Source organism: Dendronephthya gigantea, unplaced genomic scaffold, assembly GCF_004324835.1.
Source record: "Dendronephthya gigantea isolate DGI-Jeju-01 unplaced genomic scaffold, DenGig_1.0 000028F, whole genome shotgun sequence".
In the NCBI taxonomy this organism is placed as follows: domain Eukaryota; kingdom Metazoa; phylum Cnidaria; class Anthozoa; order Malacalcyonacea; family Nephtheidae; genus Dendronephthya; species Dendronephthya gigantea.
Window position 1 is genome coordinate 34,210 of NW_021163038.1, and position 16,240 is coordinate 50,449.

Sequence of the window (16,240 nt, forward strand, 5' to 3'; positions counted from 1 at the left end):
ATGATGTAATGCAAATTATCTCAAAAGTTAAAGAAATTCAACCCATAATTTATTACAGCTATTTCTGAGTGTACAAAAAATGACGCCATTGCCTTTTACGTGTGAAAAAATATCGTGTTTTTTTGCAATAAAAACTACAAAATAAAGAAATTGCATAAATATCTTACCGATGGGAGGTAATATTCTCCTTTGAGAAGGAATTATGACAACCAAAAACGCAGCAAAACTTAGGCATTTTTTAAATTTAGTGAAAAACGGGAAAGATGAATAAAAAAATATTCAAAAACTGATAACAGTAAAAAATCGGGAGGGTGATGGACACAGTTTTTGACTTTGTATCGCGGTATGTCAGTGGTAATTACCATGGGCAAAGGGGACCATGTGGCGTCAGCAAAGCTGAAAATCCGCCATCTTTTCTGTTACACTTTTTGGCAGCGAGCCGGTCCTCCAGGAATTATTATATAGCTCAGTGTGAAGAGAGCCGAAATTGCGGTGAAGAGCGGTTGAAATTTCTTATTTTTTGCCTGTTTTAAAGACACGGCTTCTGCGCGTGCGCCAGCCTGGGGACTCCACCCGAAGTTGATAATCCCCCGGATTGTTCAGTCTAAAAACCATGACCAGCCGACAATTTAAGAAAGAAATTCTCAATCTTTCAAGAGCACTGAGTCATGTCGTCGAGTAGAAAAGAATATTATGCTAGTAGAGATGCCTCTAAAGTGTATTTGTTGGGTTCTTTCCCTCGATGGAGAGCGTTTAAGGAGCAGCATAAATTGAGAACAGACAAGGATGTGGCGGATATGCTTCTTGACAGCTATCTTGCGATGAATCGTATAGTTTGGTAAGTATAAAATGATAAAACCTTTGACCTTTTTTGTGTGTTATTTGTTTACTTCATAATGCTTTTTATGTATGTGTTGAACTCACTTTAGCAATGCAGAGACGCAAACCGAAACGGTAATGGAATCAAGGGATATGCCGCCAAGTACACCCAAATATTTTTCTTCTCCCAGTAAGAACATATGTTTTAAAGTGCTGCTCCAAAAACGTAAACATTTATTATTTTTTAAAATATTCGCATAAAACATTCGTATGAAATATTTTATAGTTAAAACCTCAACGCCAAACGCGCACTCAAATCCGCGTCCATTGTCTGCTTTGTCGGATGTTAGAACATCATATTCTATCAGGTAATTTGAAACTTATTGTGATTACTGAGTTTATAATTTGAAACCCATACATGCAAAGTTTCGCGCAGAGAGTATTACTTTTTAAATACGCAATATGTGTTTATATCTCAGGTCGGGTCAGAGTGTGATTTCTGACAGTCGAACGTTGACAGCCAAAGATGATAGTTCTGATGATGAAAGTGATGATGATAATGACAATTTTGGTGAACACACTATCCAGGCAGACCAGGTTTTGTCGGACGATTCTCTTGAGTAAGTGATGATGCAAAACCTCAATAATAATCTTTGTGACATTCCTACTGTAATGCTTATTGATTTAAAATATAAATATACACATTATATATCACTGAATATGGCGTAAAATATTTCGTCCAATAATATCTCTTAATGCCATTTTAATGTAGTGTATGTCCCCCGGGTTTTGACGTGCCATTACTGGATGACTTGCTCAATGTGACAATCCGTGGACATGATGGAGATGAGCCCACAGAAGATGTTGGAACCCAACAACAACAACAGCAGCAACATAAGACGACTCAACCAGAATACATCTCTACTGTGGAAGAAGTCAGTCCTGAAGATGCAATCAAGAAAGAAAAGTGTATTGTGTTTACAGACACTCTTATAGCTTTGATAACATCATTACATGGGAGTGTTTGTAAACAACAAGGATGTGGCCGTGTGTTGAGCTATAAGAAAACATATGTTGGAACATGCCTGGTCGTATCCTGGGGGTGTAGGTCTGGTCATGTTGGAGGCAGATGGGCAGCTCAACCCTCTTGCAACAAGATTAGAGCAGGCAACCTCGTGCTTGCTTCTGCTTTGTTGTTGTCTGGCATTCCTACGCCAAGGTGGGGTTGATGTTCAACTTCTGTAATCTGCAGTATTTCTCATCAATATTATTCAATCAGTGTCAGAAGTTGTACATCATCCCTGCCATTAATGACTAACAAAGAGGTTATATTGAGTGGTGATGGAAGGAATGACTCGCCTGGCCATAGTGCACAATATTGTACTTACAGCTTGGCTGATACCAATGATCGTGCCATACTGCAAATGAATGTGGTTGATGTGAGAGAAGCTGCTGGTAAGAGCAATAATATGGAGAGGATTGGGTTTGAAAGAGGGATGGACACACTGCTTGCATCACCAATAGTTATGAAGGAGGTGGTAACTGATGGTCATATTGAAATTGCGGCATTGATGAGTAAGTATCTACATTATAACAATATGGCAATTCCTGAAACTCTAATAGTTCAACCTGTTATAATCAATATTTTCAGACTTTCAATAATTTAACAACTTCATTTGCAGATTGATTACAATGTTATATAATTAATTGTGTTTACCCTTTAAAAGACAGTAAGGGAATATTTACAACATGCATTTGTTTATTAAGCATTATTGCATTCTTTAGAAAGGGAAGAGAAATATAAGGAGGTCACACATCAGAATGAGAATGATGTGTGGCATGGAGCAAAGAACATTGCAAAGAAAATCACTACTGTAAGTATTGAAGATATCAACCAGCAATTAGTTAAAAAACTTTCTTTATTTAGAATTGATTTTATTCTTTAGGCTGCTAAATCTAAAGACAATGCAGATTTGACCTTGTGGGCACCATCAATAAGGAACCATTTTTGGTATTGTTCAAAAACATGTGCTAATGACTCAAAAAATCTCAAAGTAAGATTCACATTGAAGTACTACTGGTTTTTGCAGCAATACTTATCTAGTTCGTGCAAACTGTACATACATGTGTTAATATGTAGTCACTTTATGTTGTATTTTTTATATTTTTTAATAGGATAAGTGGATTGGTATTTTACACCATGTTTTTGATGAGCATGAGTGGGTGTTGGAGGAAGGTGTAAATGGTGGAAAATGTGAACATGATCCTCTTAATGAAAGTGAGAGAAAGAAGCCATGGCTTAAGAAAGAGTCTTCTGCCCATAAAGCACTGGCAAAGATCATTCTGGACACTCGCTTTTTAAACACTTTGGTGTATTATGTTAACTTCAGGTAACAAATGAGATTGGATATTTGAAAATTTCAGATAAGTTATATCATCTCAAAGTTTGATATATTTTTTAGGCACACAGGATTTTTAGAGTCCTTTCATAATGTAATTTTGATGTATGCTCCAAAGCGCCATGCCTATTCGTAAGTTTATGACATATTATTACAAAGGTAATAGCTAATAAAACTCCTATCATGGTTGATTTCCATGCAAGGAAGCATTGTTAATAAAAGAATGTTGATGTTTGTTGTATCTTCAGATACTCAGTATACCAAGCTAGAAACCAGCTTGCTGCCTTGGACTTTAACCACCACAGAGGCCGAGCACCAGCAACTACAGCTGATGGGAAAGAAAGGTACTGGTATTGAAATTTTTGCCTTAGTGTTCCCATCCTAAGTGTGAACAACTTTTCAGGTCCTGTGCATTCTTATAGTGTAATGGTACTCATATTGGGATTGTAAAGTTATTTTTATTAGGTACGGTCGGAAGTTCAGTAAGCGTACACAACAGTGGTGCCGTGTTCGTGTTCTTGTACCAAAAGAATTTAGTTACATTCCTGAACTGATGCAGAAGGTTTTTATAAAGAGGATCGAATCAGAAGGGAATGTAAACAAAAGACTTGGTATTCCAAGTGATGATCCTAGACAAATTGCACCCAATATTGCCCCTGTTCCTCCTCCATCAGTACAGACACTTGTCGACACACATAAAACAAGATTTTAATGGTTGTGTGTAAAATCAAGTTACTTTGGGAAGGTGGAGCTCATTAGCCATGGTAGGCAGTGCAGTTCACCTAAGAGAAGGAAAACTCTAATTTCAAACCCCCAGACCCTAGGTCAGGCTGTCCATGTCGGAATCATTGATGTTATCAACGAACACACACACAACGTGTTTTTTCAAGTCACAAATGCAAAATACACACAAATATTAATAGAACAATACCTATCATTCGCTGCGAGCAAGCCTTTACGTTTCTCCTTCCCCATCTTTCGGCGCCGTAGTTCGTTCTGAAATCAAATAAGCAAGGAAAAACTAAATTAAAGTAACTGCTCTCTTGCATTTGACATTTTCAACCGGAATATAGAAGATGAAGCAGTAAAAATCGGCAGGAATATCACCACGTACCTAAGCAAGACTTCCAACTTTTCCCGAACTTCCTCGAAACTGCAAGTGCAAAGACTGAGTTTCGTCTAGATTGTAGGTTCAACTGCCTTTTATTACTTCAAAGACAAAGAAAATTCCAATGGACAATGAACGCATTGACAACAATAGATAATCAACTAACTCATGCCAGACTTGCTTTAATTATATAAATCATATAATTAAAATAAACGTGTTATTTCTATACTCAATGTTCTTAATTAGAACAACGCATTTTGCAATATCTTAAAATGGAGATATTTCTATTTCGCAATGCGTCCTGAAGAATAGTAGTGCAAAATATGTTTCTAGAAATGTTTATTGCAAAAATAGTTATATACTTGACTAAGCTATTCTTGATAAAAAGATATAAAACAATTTTACATGCTGAATCATAGGAGTTCATATTTTTATACTTGATATGTCTACTACAAACATGTCTCACTAGTGGTATTTGTTTTAAGTTATAAGGTTTGTTCAATCCTAGGAAACATTTTGTGATTATAAGAAGGAAGCTTAAACAGCAGATTCCTCCTTGTCAGCATAAGGAGGTGGAGGTTCATTTGGTGGAGTTCTTGTTCCAGGACCATTTACAACACGACAGCGCGGCTCTGCTGAGTATGGTGGTGGCAACTCAGTATGACCTTGTGGAGTTGTTTCAACTGGTGGTGTAATGACACCTGCATGAATGAAAATAAGTTTAGAAAAATGTGGCATAGCCAGCTGAACAATTTAGTCATGCTATGCTAATATTTTGGTGTTCATTGACTGTGAAAACAATGAATTTCTAAAGAAATGAATAATGATAATAAAATAAAATTTGCTACGCCACTGCAAATTTTATTAACTATAAATATATTTGCAATTTTTTTAAAAACTGTCTTTAATTACTAGACAATTACAATAGTACTTATTAATGGTGGCTACCTTTGAATGAATGTAGTTGCAATTGATTGAAGAACAGCCATAAAATACAATTTAAGCTAACATTTTGTCCTTAACCTAAGACATTTTCAAAGCAAATGAAATATAATACAGATGATACATAGAATACAAATATAACTATTTACAAAAACAAATTCATAAGTATGATTTACAACCCACAGATAGATGGTGTTGCTATGAGCTCACACTGGTGGAGTATCTACCTTGCCAATTTTAAACAATTGCCATATCGCCGTTATGTGGATGAATGTTTTTTAATTTTGCAGTCTTCTGAGCATTTACCCTAATTCTTCGATTATCTCAATCGCCAACAACAGGATCTAATTCCACGCTAGCCTTTCTCAACATTAATATCACACACGCAAGAATAGTGTTTTCGAAACCTCCATCTACCAAAAGCCATCTCTTACAGTTCTGTTCACTAACTTCCATAGTTGCCTCTTTGACCACTGCGTACAAACATTTTTGGACAAAATGAATGGCTCAATTTTGTGTAGTATATTCCTTTAAGTGTTGTTGCTGTTCCGCAAAGTATTTGGGCCAAACAGTCTGTCACTTACACACAGACAAGTATCTCAACACTTAGGTATTTCTGCCCTCACATGTCAAAGAAGTGGTACCCCTGTGCTATCCACCTCAACAGTACTGCTCATACTGCTTGGCTAGACAACTTCAAAATTCTATCTTAATGCGCTTTCCCCAACGAACATCTTGTTCACGAAAGGCTTCTCATCTCCAAATATAAACCTTGTCTAAATATACAGGTTAATTCTGTTCCTTTGCTTCCACTCTGATCCAGTCCACTCTCATACTTGTAAATTTGTTTTTGCAAATAGTTATAATTATTATATGCTATATACCTGTTCTATATAATACAGATTCATATTTCATTCGCTTTGAAAATGTCTTAGCTTTAAGACGAAATGTTAGCTTTTATATTAAATTGTATTGAAAAAAAATTGTGTTATGGCTGTTTTCTTGTATTTTTTGCTTGACTGAATGATTAAACTCACCAGGAGAGCATGGAGTTGTTGATTGTGACTGTTCGGTAGCAGATTGTGTTTTTGTCATTTCACTTTGTTTTTTGGACTTTTTGATTCTCTGATGTTGACAGTAAAGCACCAAAAAAAGTATAATCAACAAAACCACCAACCCAGTGCTTAATGAGAACAGCACTGCAAATTCTGTTTTGCCTGATAGCCCATTACCTAGAAAAACATGAAGAGCCTGAGTTGTTACTTCACTTTACAAATTGTGCCATTGGATTGTCAAATATGGCAACTGCTAATGAAAATGGAGATAAATTTCACACCTTGTAAACACTCAAATTCACAACAGGTTCCCTCAACTTGTTTATAACGATCACAACCAGGTAATTGAGGACATTTCTCAAAGAAGCAGCCCATAGCTTGTCCAGCAAGGCATTTGCATTTCTTACAGATATCTTTTGCATTTGGAGTAAAATATTCTCCATGTAACACAGGTTGATTTAAACTGTTCCAACACTTGGCACCTAAATATGGACTAGTTATTAGATATTGTTATGCAGAAACACTGACCTATCATTATCTTTGTTTAGAATATTGCCACTATTTTTGTACATTATTATCATAATTATGTTGTCATGTCTTTATGCAGCTGCAAAATATGCATAGATAAAAATGTTTTCTTACATATGCCATAGGCAAGCATAACTAGCAGTAAGAAAACACATATTTGACACATATTCCACCCAGCTTTGCATTGAAAAAAAATTAAATGGTATGTTATAAGTTAAGGAAAACTTGCCTGAATTATGCATCATTTTGTTTGGATAGAATTCCTCTAAAAGTCAAGAGAAAATATATGTGATCTAGTTAAATCATAATTTGGCTACAATAATTTAAACTTCTGTTCACTATTGACTACCAAACTATGAAATATCGAATGAAAACGTATCACACAGATTGCTGTAAGAGCGAGTACAAGGTCAAATTAATTTCATTTATTTCGTCAATCAAAAAGGCACGTTCCCCTCGGCAAATATTGGTGTGAACGTAGGGAACAAGAGTTCATAAAAGTGAACTAAATCTGTCATCGACTTGTCATGTATGTTTCGAGTATAAGCAAATATTTTTTAAGGAGAAAAGATATTTTTAAAAGATAAGAAATTAAGTTGAGGAATTCGTTAAACGGCTTAGCGTGTCAAATAGTAACTAGGGAACCTTAGAACGGACTTAACAAAAAGATAGCAAAAACTTGGCTTAAAAATAAAACAGTAATAATTTCATATGATTTCAATCATTTCATCCATCATAACTTGCATGTGCTCGAAAATTGACGTAAATGTCCTAGGACAGGCCATTTTACTAATAGACATTGACAACAATGACTTTTAATAGCAAGCAACAGGCCGATATACAATTCGAATAAACAGCATTGGATTTCTACTCACGAAGAAACAAGGGATAGTTGGTCGATTAAGGTTCGTATTTCGACAAACACAACCTGGCTTTTATACTTGTTTGCAGTGTGTAAACACAAAGTTAAATATGCGTTACAGCAAAATGTACACATAGTATTCATCTCCTTAGAGAGTTATCTCAAATATCTAACCCACTTACCTTTCTAATATGAATCAATATTAAGTACAAAACATAGTTTTTCTTCAAACGCCATTTCTGCGCTCGAGACAAGATAAATAACTTATGACAATAATTATGCTAATATATTCAGTACCTGTTTATGACGCTGGTTGCCTAGCTGTGGCTAATAACAATTCAATACAAAAACTTCTACTTTGTGATGTTTCTTTACGACTTCCCAAACAAAATAAGCGCACACAAGTTTTTCATGTTAGAAGCGACAAAAATACAGACAGTTGTTCATATCATATCACTCATCTCTTCATTTGATCCACTCCGATTATGATGACCTTTTAGTAAGGTTAAAAATTGCGCATACTTAGTAATCCTCGTATTTTTATTCTAGTATTTTTTTAGTATAAAATGCGACGTTTAAACCAACTGTTCCCACACCGAAGTAAAACAATGAAAATAGAGTAATATTTCCATGATATGAAAAGCAATAAACATAGCAGTCTGTCAGACAATCCCAAACCCCCCGTGGCGACTACGGTATTATATCGATTTTATTAGAAGACACGGCGCCCTTTCAAATAGCCTGTTTGGCTGTTAATTATTATGGCTAAAACAATCGATTATTCCTACAAACGTGGGCAGCATTGAGTGCAATATTCATTTCTACTAAGAGGAATAGAGAAAACATTTTGACTCTCAAAAATTTATTTCTCGTTGAAAACGTTTTTGGTCTTACGTCATAAGTTTCATAAGCATCTAATGTTTTCACACTTTGACAAACGTCTTTTAAAATTTGTTCACCGTTTTTTCTCAACAAGTATCCATCAGCTTAAGGTGCGTCTAACGCCTAGAGGTGAGCTTAGGAAGAGTGGTACATGTTTCAAACGAGTTTCAGACTTCAGTGTGACTCATTTGTCGCACATGACACGGGATTTCCAGTCCTCTCCATGCTGAAAAAATGACACTTTTTGGGGGTATCTTAAATTTCTTAATCCCTCCTGCAAACTTGGCATCTACACATTTGCTACACAATTGGAAAGTTCACAGCCTTCTATATATAAAAATCTATTGCTAATTTGTTACAAAAGGGATGGTTAGGTTTAACATACCGAAGGCAAAACATCAATTTTTACATGACAGAAAGAGGTCATTCAGACATAGATTCATCTTTTTCTGATTCACTTTCTTTTTTCTTTGATTTTTTACTCGCTGGGGATTTTGTTGGTGTCTAAAAGAATAAAAAATAACTCAGAAAGTCCTTCAGTACTCGAATGCGGACGAGTAACATTTACAGTCGCGATAATGTATGAATTGCGTACCTCTTTCTTGTTTCTCTTTATTTGCTTTTTGGCTGTCTCGTCTTCAGAACTACTGTCATCTGTATCGACAAATTCAGCACTTTTAAATTTTCCTGTATCCTCTTTTTTTGGAGAAGAGTTCGACATTTTCTTGCTTGACTTTTTTGAACTTCCACTACAGATAGAGAAATATTTTGATGATTTCATGTATTTTTTAGAACAGATCTAGCATTCGAGATGTACCTTTTCGGAGGAGCTTCAATTTCCACTTTATTATCTTTATATTCTTTCATCTGTTCTTCATATCTAACTTTAGCTTCAGCTGCTAGTTTGTTCCACTTCTAATAATAAATATAAACTAATAAAATACAAGACCTCACATGTGTTGAACTAATGAAAAACTAGGTGGTTGTTCCTTGTCATGATGACCCTCACATACACATACATAAACACTTACTGACTTGTCTTCCAATGCTTTCCATAAAACACCAGCTTTCTTGGATAGCTCTGTGATTGAAATACCAGGATTGGCTTTTTTAATTTCATCTCGAGTATGATTCAACCATAACATGTATGCTGAAAGTGCTTTCTTGGTGCATTTGGGTCTTTTTTTACTCGTTTCTTTGATTTTACTTGCTTTATTTCCTTTTCTTTCTAAAATGAGTGGAAACAACAATGACTATATTTACTGCAAATATTCTGCAAATTTTAAAGTTACTGGGACATATCAAATACAAAAAACTACCTTATCCTTCTTTGGTTTTTCTTCAGTTTTTCTTCGCTCTTCTTTACCTTTTTTCTTTTCTTTTTGAGTTTTACTTCTTGATTTTCCTTCATCCTCAGATTCATCAGACTGATCTTCACTGTCTGTTGGTGAAACATCACTGGCATACCTAAATACAGTTTACAATAATATAACAGGATTTTCTTCATCATTCACAATGAATGATGATTGGTCTACAGTCACTGTGACCACCAAGACCACCGCAATTTTAATTTGTGACATATAGGATTCAACATCACTTTCTTTTAGATGTTGAGAGATATCATTAACCTTACTTAACACCACAAGCTAATTTGTATGTTTAAACACATTAATATTAGGCACATCTCTTCTCTAACATCTTTCTCGTCCTCATCACCAGGATTAAAGGAAGCATCAGAACCATCTGAAAGACCAATTAACAGATAAAATACAACAGTTTAATCAAGTATTAGCCTGAGAACAAAGACGTACTACAAATGATGAATGAATAATTCTTTCCTAATCCTTTGTTACCTTCAGAATCACTGTCATCCTCATTTCTTTCAGCTCCTTCGCTTTCATCTGTTCTAAATAAGCATCATGTTCCTCTTCATCTGACCCAGAGTAACTCCAGAAGTTCTCACTTTTTTCTTAAAAATATAGAAAATTTTTACTTTGATATTGAATTGTTAAATGACGTGCAGAATATTGCATGATTGCTACCTTAATTCCCTTATTCTTAATTTTGAGATTCTTAGCACTCACAAATCAAATAACTTGCTGTATTCCTCCCTTAAAAGAAACATATTATTATAATTAGGAGACAAATACAGAGTTTGACACTTGCACTTAATAAATTGTTAAATAAAACATACTTGTCAATACTGCTAAATGTTATTACACTGCCATTCTTGTGCTCAACTTCAAAATCGAATGACTACTTGACGTCCCTCCTCCACTTTGCACTCGAGCAAAGTTCACACAAGATATCTCATCAAAACGAATATGGACTGGAGGTTTTGGTACAAACATGAAACTCGTATATTCGCTTTATAATGCAGGAGATTGAGCTGAATGAACTATGGCTGAAAAGAAACAACATTCTCAGCAAAGTATAATATTCATTGGTATATATACTGCGCAGTGGATAGTCAGATATATACCTTTTAAAGTTCCAGGTATTGTGATTTTGCGCCAGTCACAGCTTTAATAAGTCTGGACATCACTTCATGAATGGGTCCATTCATTTCTGATGATAATTTGGATTTATATTTTTCAGTCAATTCTTCTCTAAACAATAAATTGTTGCACCATTTTCAACATCAGAATTTAGTGCCATTCATTGTACACTGAGTAGAACAGTAAAGTGCACCTAGCCATATGCAATAGAATGAGAACTCTTGCATACAGGGGAAAACATATCAGGTCAGAAGTGTTTCTTTGATGTTAGAATTCAATGATTGTGAATTGAATGAACCAATAAAACTTACTCGGTTAGGTTCAGTTTAGCTTCAACTTCCTCATCTTTGTCAAAGCGGAATATGATAAAAGGATATCTTGTTTGACCTTGTTTAATTGGTGGATCTGTGCTGATCTATAGAAAAGTTTTACGATTATTTACAGCAAAAAAATAGAAAATGAGTAGTTATTGATAGCACACAGCTGATATAAAAGAAAGATTTCTGTTTCCTACCACAAAAAACACAAATCTATTATCTCTGTGGGGTAAAAGGAATATTCTTAAGATTGTTGTATATGGAATCTTGTAGTCATAGGTTTTGCCATGGAGTTGTAGAAAACTTGGATAGATTTTTGTTGTATATCGACCTCTGGAAATATCAAGAAAAAATCACTGATAGGAACATGACACACTGTGGTAATAAGATATAATATATACAGTTGATACCAAACCTTGGTGTCAATATTGCAACTTCTTCAAAGGTAACAATTGCATCCCCCGTGGCTTGAATGACATCTGCTTTTGCAAGTACTTTCTCGTGGAATGTCTGCACAAAGATATACAATGCCATATTCACCTTTTTTTTACTCATTAATTTATATGTAAAACTGCCTCTGGTTCAGGCTTATTTGCCCAATAGTTAAAACTCACTTTTACAGGGTCAGCATCAGTGCCATCATTGTTTGGTGGGACATAAAACCTCATTTCCATTAATGCAATTTCTGCATCATCATGCTGATGAAATTCCAGAGTTACTTCATTCTTGCCTAAATATTATGTACAACACTTGATCAAACAAGAGCAAAAATATGATATGACCTATATGACTATGAGAGAGTATGTCCCTCAACCATATTGCAAGCTTGTAAGTATAAGCACAAACCTGTTGTTGCAGCAGAAACATCTTTCAAAGGAATCTCAAATGCTGGTTTGTTGTCAACATCAAAGCTTAGAACTGAATCTGAGGGGAAACAAGTAATGTATTTAATAATAATTTGAAACATGATCATTCAAGTTTAGAGAAAAAGTAAGTCATTAAACATCTAACCTGTGAACTGGGTACTACCCCAGTTCCAACCTTTAACAGACAATTCAATTTCTTCAAGTTCTGTTCCAAAATTACTTGAAATGAAACTGGAGATTTTTTCAAAATCCTGCAAATAGGATAATTAAACTATGTTATGTACAATAGTCCTGAATTAAGATGACTTCTGGATTTTCTAAACCCCTCATTGCTATTACTTGTATATATTGACACTCTGATAAGTGATTTGGCAAAGTGAATGTGCTAATATAACCATTCATTTTCTTCATATTTTATACAACTAGAGAGTGATAATCTAATACCCACTGTATGTCAGGTCCAAGTGAATGGGCTGAATACTATTGTAATTCAGTTTAATTTGAAAAAACTTTGGGATTGAGGAGCTATTTTGATTGCTAAGGCTGCAGAAGCCAGAAGGGAGTTTCCTTGGGAAGCGTGGTACATGTTATTAGGTCGCATTACATGAATATTACAGAGGGCCCCTGGGTCAAACCTGTAAGTGGGGGTAACATTATAGTGGGAGGGGGGGTGGGGTAACATTATAGTGGGAGGGGGTGGGGGTAACATAGTGGGAGGGGGGGTGGGGTAACATTATAGTGGGAGGGGGGGGGTTAAATAGGTTTGTTGGACCTGCCTGGATATCACCTTGTTGTCAGTGTAGTTTACTACAGTAATAGTGTTATAATAATAACAATAATAATAGCAGTCAATTACGGAATCGTTGTCTTACCGCCTCTTTGAATCCTTCAAACTTGAACTGTGCTCCAGTATTGAGGATAAATTTTACTTCGTATCCAAATGCAACTTTCATCCATTTTACGGATGCTAAATCGCTGGAATTCAACTGCTCAACTTTGCCAGTTTTGTTGTTCTTGAATACGACGCCAGTTTTATGAAGTTTTAACTTTCCACTATTCTAATCAAATATTTAAAAAATACACGTGTTTTTACATTTGAGAGTTGTCCTTACGAACAGTATCTCCATCCATATATTTTATTTAACTTACCAAACATCCTCTAACTAGCAAACATATATCACTGAATTCAACTTCCGAACTCATTATAAAATTACGTTTCTTGTTATATATTTCTTCTTTCCCGCCTCTACTTGCTTTCGTAATTCGTAAACCAAGGAAGCTCAGCGTGGAGGAAAAAGACAGCTTCCACTTCACCAGACCACTTTACAAAATTCTTCACCAAAACTTTTAGTCTGTATTAAAGTAAAATGCGTACTAGAGGAATGCCCTGTTTGAAGTTGATCACATGACCCATAGAAAGGCTTTGGAATGTAACTTCAATATTTAAAAAGAGAATATTAATTTCCTCTAGTAACCTTTACTGTAATTTGAAAGTTGCCACATAATTACTTGTTACACATTTTACACTGCACAATAAAATTGTATATACATTATGTTTAGTGATATGAACATGTTTTTTGAAGTCAAATTGCTGTCAATAATTGTTCAGTTGTCCAGGAAGCATACACTTACTGCCCTGACACTTTTCTTGTATTTAACTGAGCAAACTTAAATTAAAACGACCTGTTAAAGCACCATAGTCCAACTAAAAGAAGGATATATTGAGTACGAGAAAATCTGTTTCTTCTCACACTCCACAAAGATCTTCCCAAGAACATCATTTAGATTGCTTTCCTTTCATCTCCTGGCCTATGTTTTCTGAGATGCAAAAACCTTCATTTCCAAAGACTTGTAATTCTGACCAGGTTATCTAGGCATCTCACTAATGCAAGTTTATCAGATACCCTCAAATCTCTATCTGTTTTAATTTAGTTGTTATATTTCCAAATGGATTAGACCACATCTCTTTCAAGTCACCCTAAATGATGAGTGTAGTCCATTAATCAGTTGGAACATAAAATAACAAAAAAATATTAGAAAAACTCACATTTAAATATCCAATGACAAGAAGAGGAAGCAGAGTGGAAGGAACAAGGAACAGTAATGCAGGTTGGGCTGATTTATAGACTTCAGACACTATTGTTGCTGTTAGTAAACCTTAATGAAAGATAATATGAAAAATGATCTTTTTGTACCTGAATAAACAATTTTCATCCTGATACTTACCTACAAAATATCCTATCAGTGAACAATGAAAATACTTAATCTTGGACTCTTCAATTGAATTTGTTAAAGTCTGACGTTTATGATTGTCAAAACGTAAAACAAATGATAAGAGAAGCCCAGGCATGACCTAAAATATGAATTAGAAAAGTCAGTTCTGGTCTAGCTGTCCTACAAGCTAATTTACGTAAACTAAAAAAGGTGGCCTAATTTATAAAACTCACAATATCTCCAAGTCCTAGCATTGACATTCTTCCTCTATCACTGTAACTAAAAAAGGAAAGTGTGTTTCATGGTTATTGCATGGTAATTGATACATTGTGGTTTATGCTACATACATAAAGTGGCTGATGGTATATACATCCGACAGGGGGCTGACTGCCTTCGTGAACTTCTAGTAGAGCACTACAAATCTTTTCAGCAATCATTTCAGTTTATTGTACAAATAATAGTTCAAAAATTTGCAAAAAAGCTATGAACTGTATATCATAATTTATAAAAAACAGATTTTAGAGGATGACAATGTAATGTTTGAGATATTATTACATAACACACACCTTGGAAATACCAATTTTCCTGGCAAAGAAAGATGCTTAGATTGAGGAACTTCTTCATAGGTTGTTGATCCTATTTTGTCAGCTACAAATGACATCTAAATAAAAACTTACAATTTACTTATGACAAATATGGATCTCCATGAAGGTAGTGAGATATTAAGGACAAGTATGAAATGAGTGAATGACCAACATACTGGGTTATCAGCTGGCTGTGTAGCCACCTTCACCATGACATTATCTTTAAATATATACACTGAGAAATAAACCTAAGAAGAGAAAGAAAGGCAGTCGGAAAACTATAGGAAATATGAAAATATTAAAGATATTTTGAAAAAGACTTACCCAAAATACATCATAAACTACCAGACCAAGCAAAAGTAGAATTGACACTTTCAAACTTGGAAGTCGTAAATATGCTATCATTGATATGCACAATCCCATTGCTAAGGCTATGAAAGAGTTACATAACATTCTATAGTTTAGACTGAATAGACAGGACAGGTAAATAGATTAAAATGTTTACATGGTAATTTATAGACACAAAAATGCAACAAACCATCCATTAATATCCAATGACCAGTCATCATCCAAACCATAACAAGAGATAATGAACAGAATAGAGATAGTAGTTCTGCCTGAGTAAAACGTCCACATGACCCAAATGATATTCTAGCAGATAACGATAGCCTTTAACTAGTATTCTAATTATTGCAAATACCGCATCACCATATGTAATTGGCAAGACAAGGAACATGTGACAATTTATAGGTACATACTTGCAGTTTGGATTTCCAATTGGCCGTAAAACATATTGACATAAAGGCAGCAGAAGAAAAGAAAAAGCAATTGTCCCTAAAACTAAAACATTTTTAAAAATTAAATATAATTTTCTTATTTCGTTTTGGTAAATGTGTACTCAAAGGAAACATACCAACTGTACAGAAGGCAAATATTGACTGGAATTTTTCAAAAAAGAAAAACATAAATAACAAGGAGCATGAGGCACCAATAGGAAGAAGCATTGCTTGTGTTGAACTTATTGTGTGAAAATCTAGAAAATTATCATAGCATTGAGGTTTAATTATGTTGACTATCTTGAAATAATGACTGATAGAAATTATTCACAGCAAATATATGCTTATGGTACTATATATTATTGATGCACTTACCTGATGAAAAATTAT

The 16,240-nt window shown here is 34.7% G+C and overlaps 4 protein-coding genes across 8 annotated transcripts; 1 reads left to right on the plus strand and 3 right to left on the minus strand.

Moving 5' to 3' along the window:
* The first annotated feature begins 523 nt into the window (after window positions 1-523).
* LOC114523605 lies at window positions 524-4,528 on the plus strand. Of its 3 annotated transcripts, none has more exons than XM_028544581.1 (10): window positions 524-838; window positions 1,106-1,187; window positions 1,299-1,439; window positions 1,592-2,394; window positions 2,605-2,693; window positions 2,766-2,873; window positions 2,995-3,209; window positions 3,282-3,350; window positions 3,467-3,562; window positions 3,684-4,528. In XM_028544581.1, the coding sequence occupies exons 4-10, from the start codon at window positions 2,130-2,132 to the stop codon at window positions 3,928-3,930; spliced, it is 1,089 nt and encodes a 362-aa protein (XP_028400382.1). In that variant the 5' UTR covers window positions 524-838; window positions 1,106-1,187; window positions 1,299-1,439; window positions 1,592-2,129; the 3' UTR covers window positions 3,931-4,528. The 3 variants fall into 3 exon arrangements, with proteins under 3 accessions (XP_028400382.1, XP_028400384.1, XP_028400383.1); XM_028544582.1 differs by lacking the exon at window positions 524-838 and adding an exon at window positions 990-1,009; XM_028544583.1 differs by lacking the exon at window positions 3,282-3,350 and having other exon boundaries at window positions 3,488-3,562.
* Window positions 4,529-4,650: 122 nt separating this feature from the next.
* LOC114523620 (integral membrane protein DGCR2/IDD-like) lies at window positions 4,651-8,201 on the minus strand. 2 transcript variants are annotated; one of them, XM_028544601.1, is made up of 5 exons: window positions 8,011-8,201; window positions 7,081-7,116; window positions 6,605-6,805; window positions 6,306-6,500; window positions 4,651-5,027 (listed from the first exon to the last, which is right to left on the minus strand). In XM_028544601.1, exons 2-5 carry the CDS (start codon window positions 7,094-7,096, stop codon window positions 4,864-4,866), a joined length of 576 nt encoding a protein of 191 aa, XP_028400402.1. In that variant the 5' UTR covers window positions 7,097-7,116; window positions 8,011-8,201; the 3' UTR covers window positions 4,651-4,863. The 2 variants fall into 2 exon arrangements, with proteins under 2 accessions (XP_028400402.1, XP_028400403.1); XM_028544602.1 differs by lacking the exon at window positions 8,011-8,201 and adding an exon at window positions 7,896-7,943 and having other exon boundaries at window positions 7,081-7,114.
* Window positions 8,202-11,032: 2,831 nt separating this feature from the next.
* LOC114523607 (FACT complex subunit SSRP1-like) lies at window positions 11,033-13,684 on the minus strand. Of its 2 annotated transcripts, XM_028544584.1 has the most exons (9): window positions 13,426-13,684; window positions 13,149-13,334; window positions 12,422-12,527; window positions 12,257-12,334; window positions 12,025-12,140; window positions 11,826-11,920; window positions 11,608-11,743; window positions 11,405-11,508; window positions 11,033-11,204 (listed from the first exon to the last, which is right to left on the minus strand). In XM_028544584.1, exons 1-9 carry the CDS (start codon window positions 13,477-13,479, stop codon window positions 11,081-11,083), a joined length of 999 nt encoding a protein of 332 aa, XP_028400385.1. In that variant the 5' UTR covers window positions 13,480-13,684; the 3' UTR covers window positions 11,033-11,080. The 2 variants fall into 2 exon arrangements, with proteins under 2 accessions (XP_028400385.1, XP_028400386.1); XM_028544585.1 differs by lacking the exon at window positions 11,033-11,204 and having other exon boundaries at window positions 11,401-11,508.
* Window positions 13,685-13,747: 63 nt separating this feature from the next.
* Window positions 13,748-16,240, minus strand: LOC114523609 (signal peptide peptidase-like 3). Its single transcript, XM_028544588.1, has 11 exons — window positions 16,226-16,240; window positions 15,988-16,107; window positions 15,833-15,914; window positions 15,613-15,725; window positions 15,399-15,505; window positions 15,251-15,322; window positions 15,057-15,151; window positions 14,724-14,769; window positions 14,503-14,629; window positions 14,324-14,433; window positions 13,748-14,254 (listed from the first exon to the last, which is right to left on the minus strand). The coding sequence occupies exons 2-11, from the start codon at window positions 16,076-16,078 to the stop codon at window positions 14,183-14,185; spliced, it is 915 nt and encodes a 304-aa protein (XP_028400389.1). The 5' UTR covers window positions 16,079-16,107; window positions 16,226-16,240; the 3' UTR covers window positions 13,748-14,182.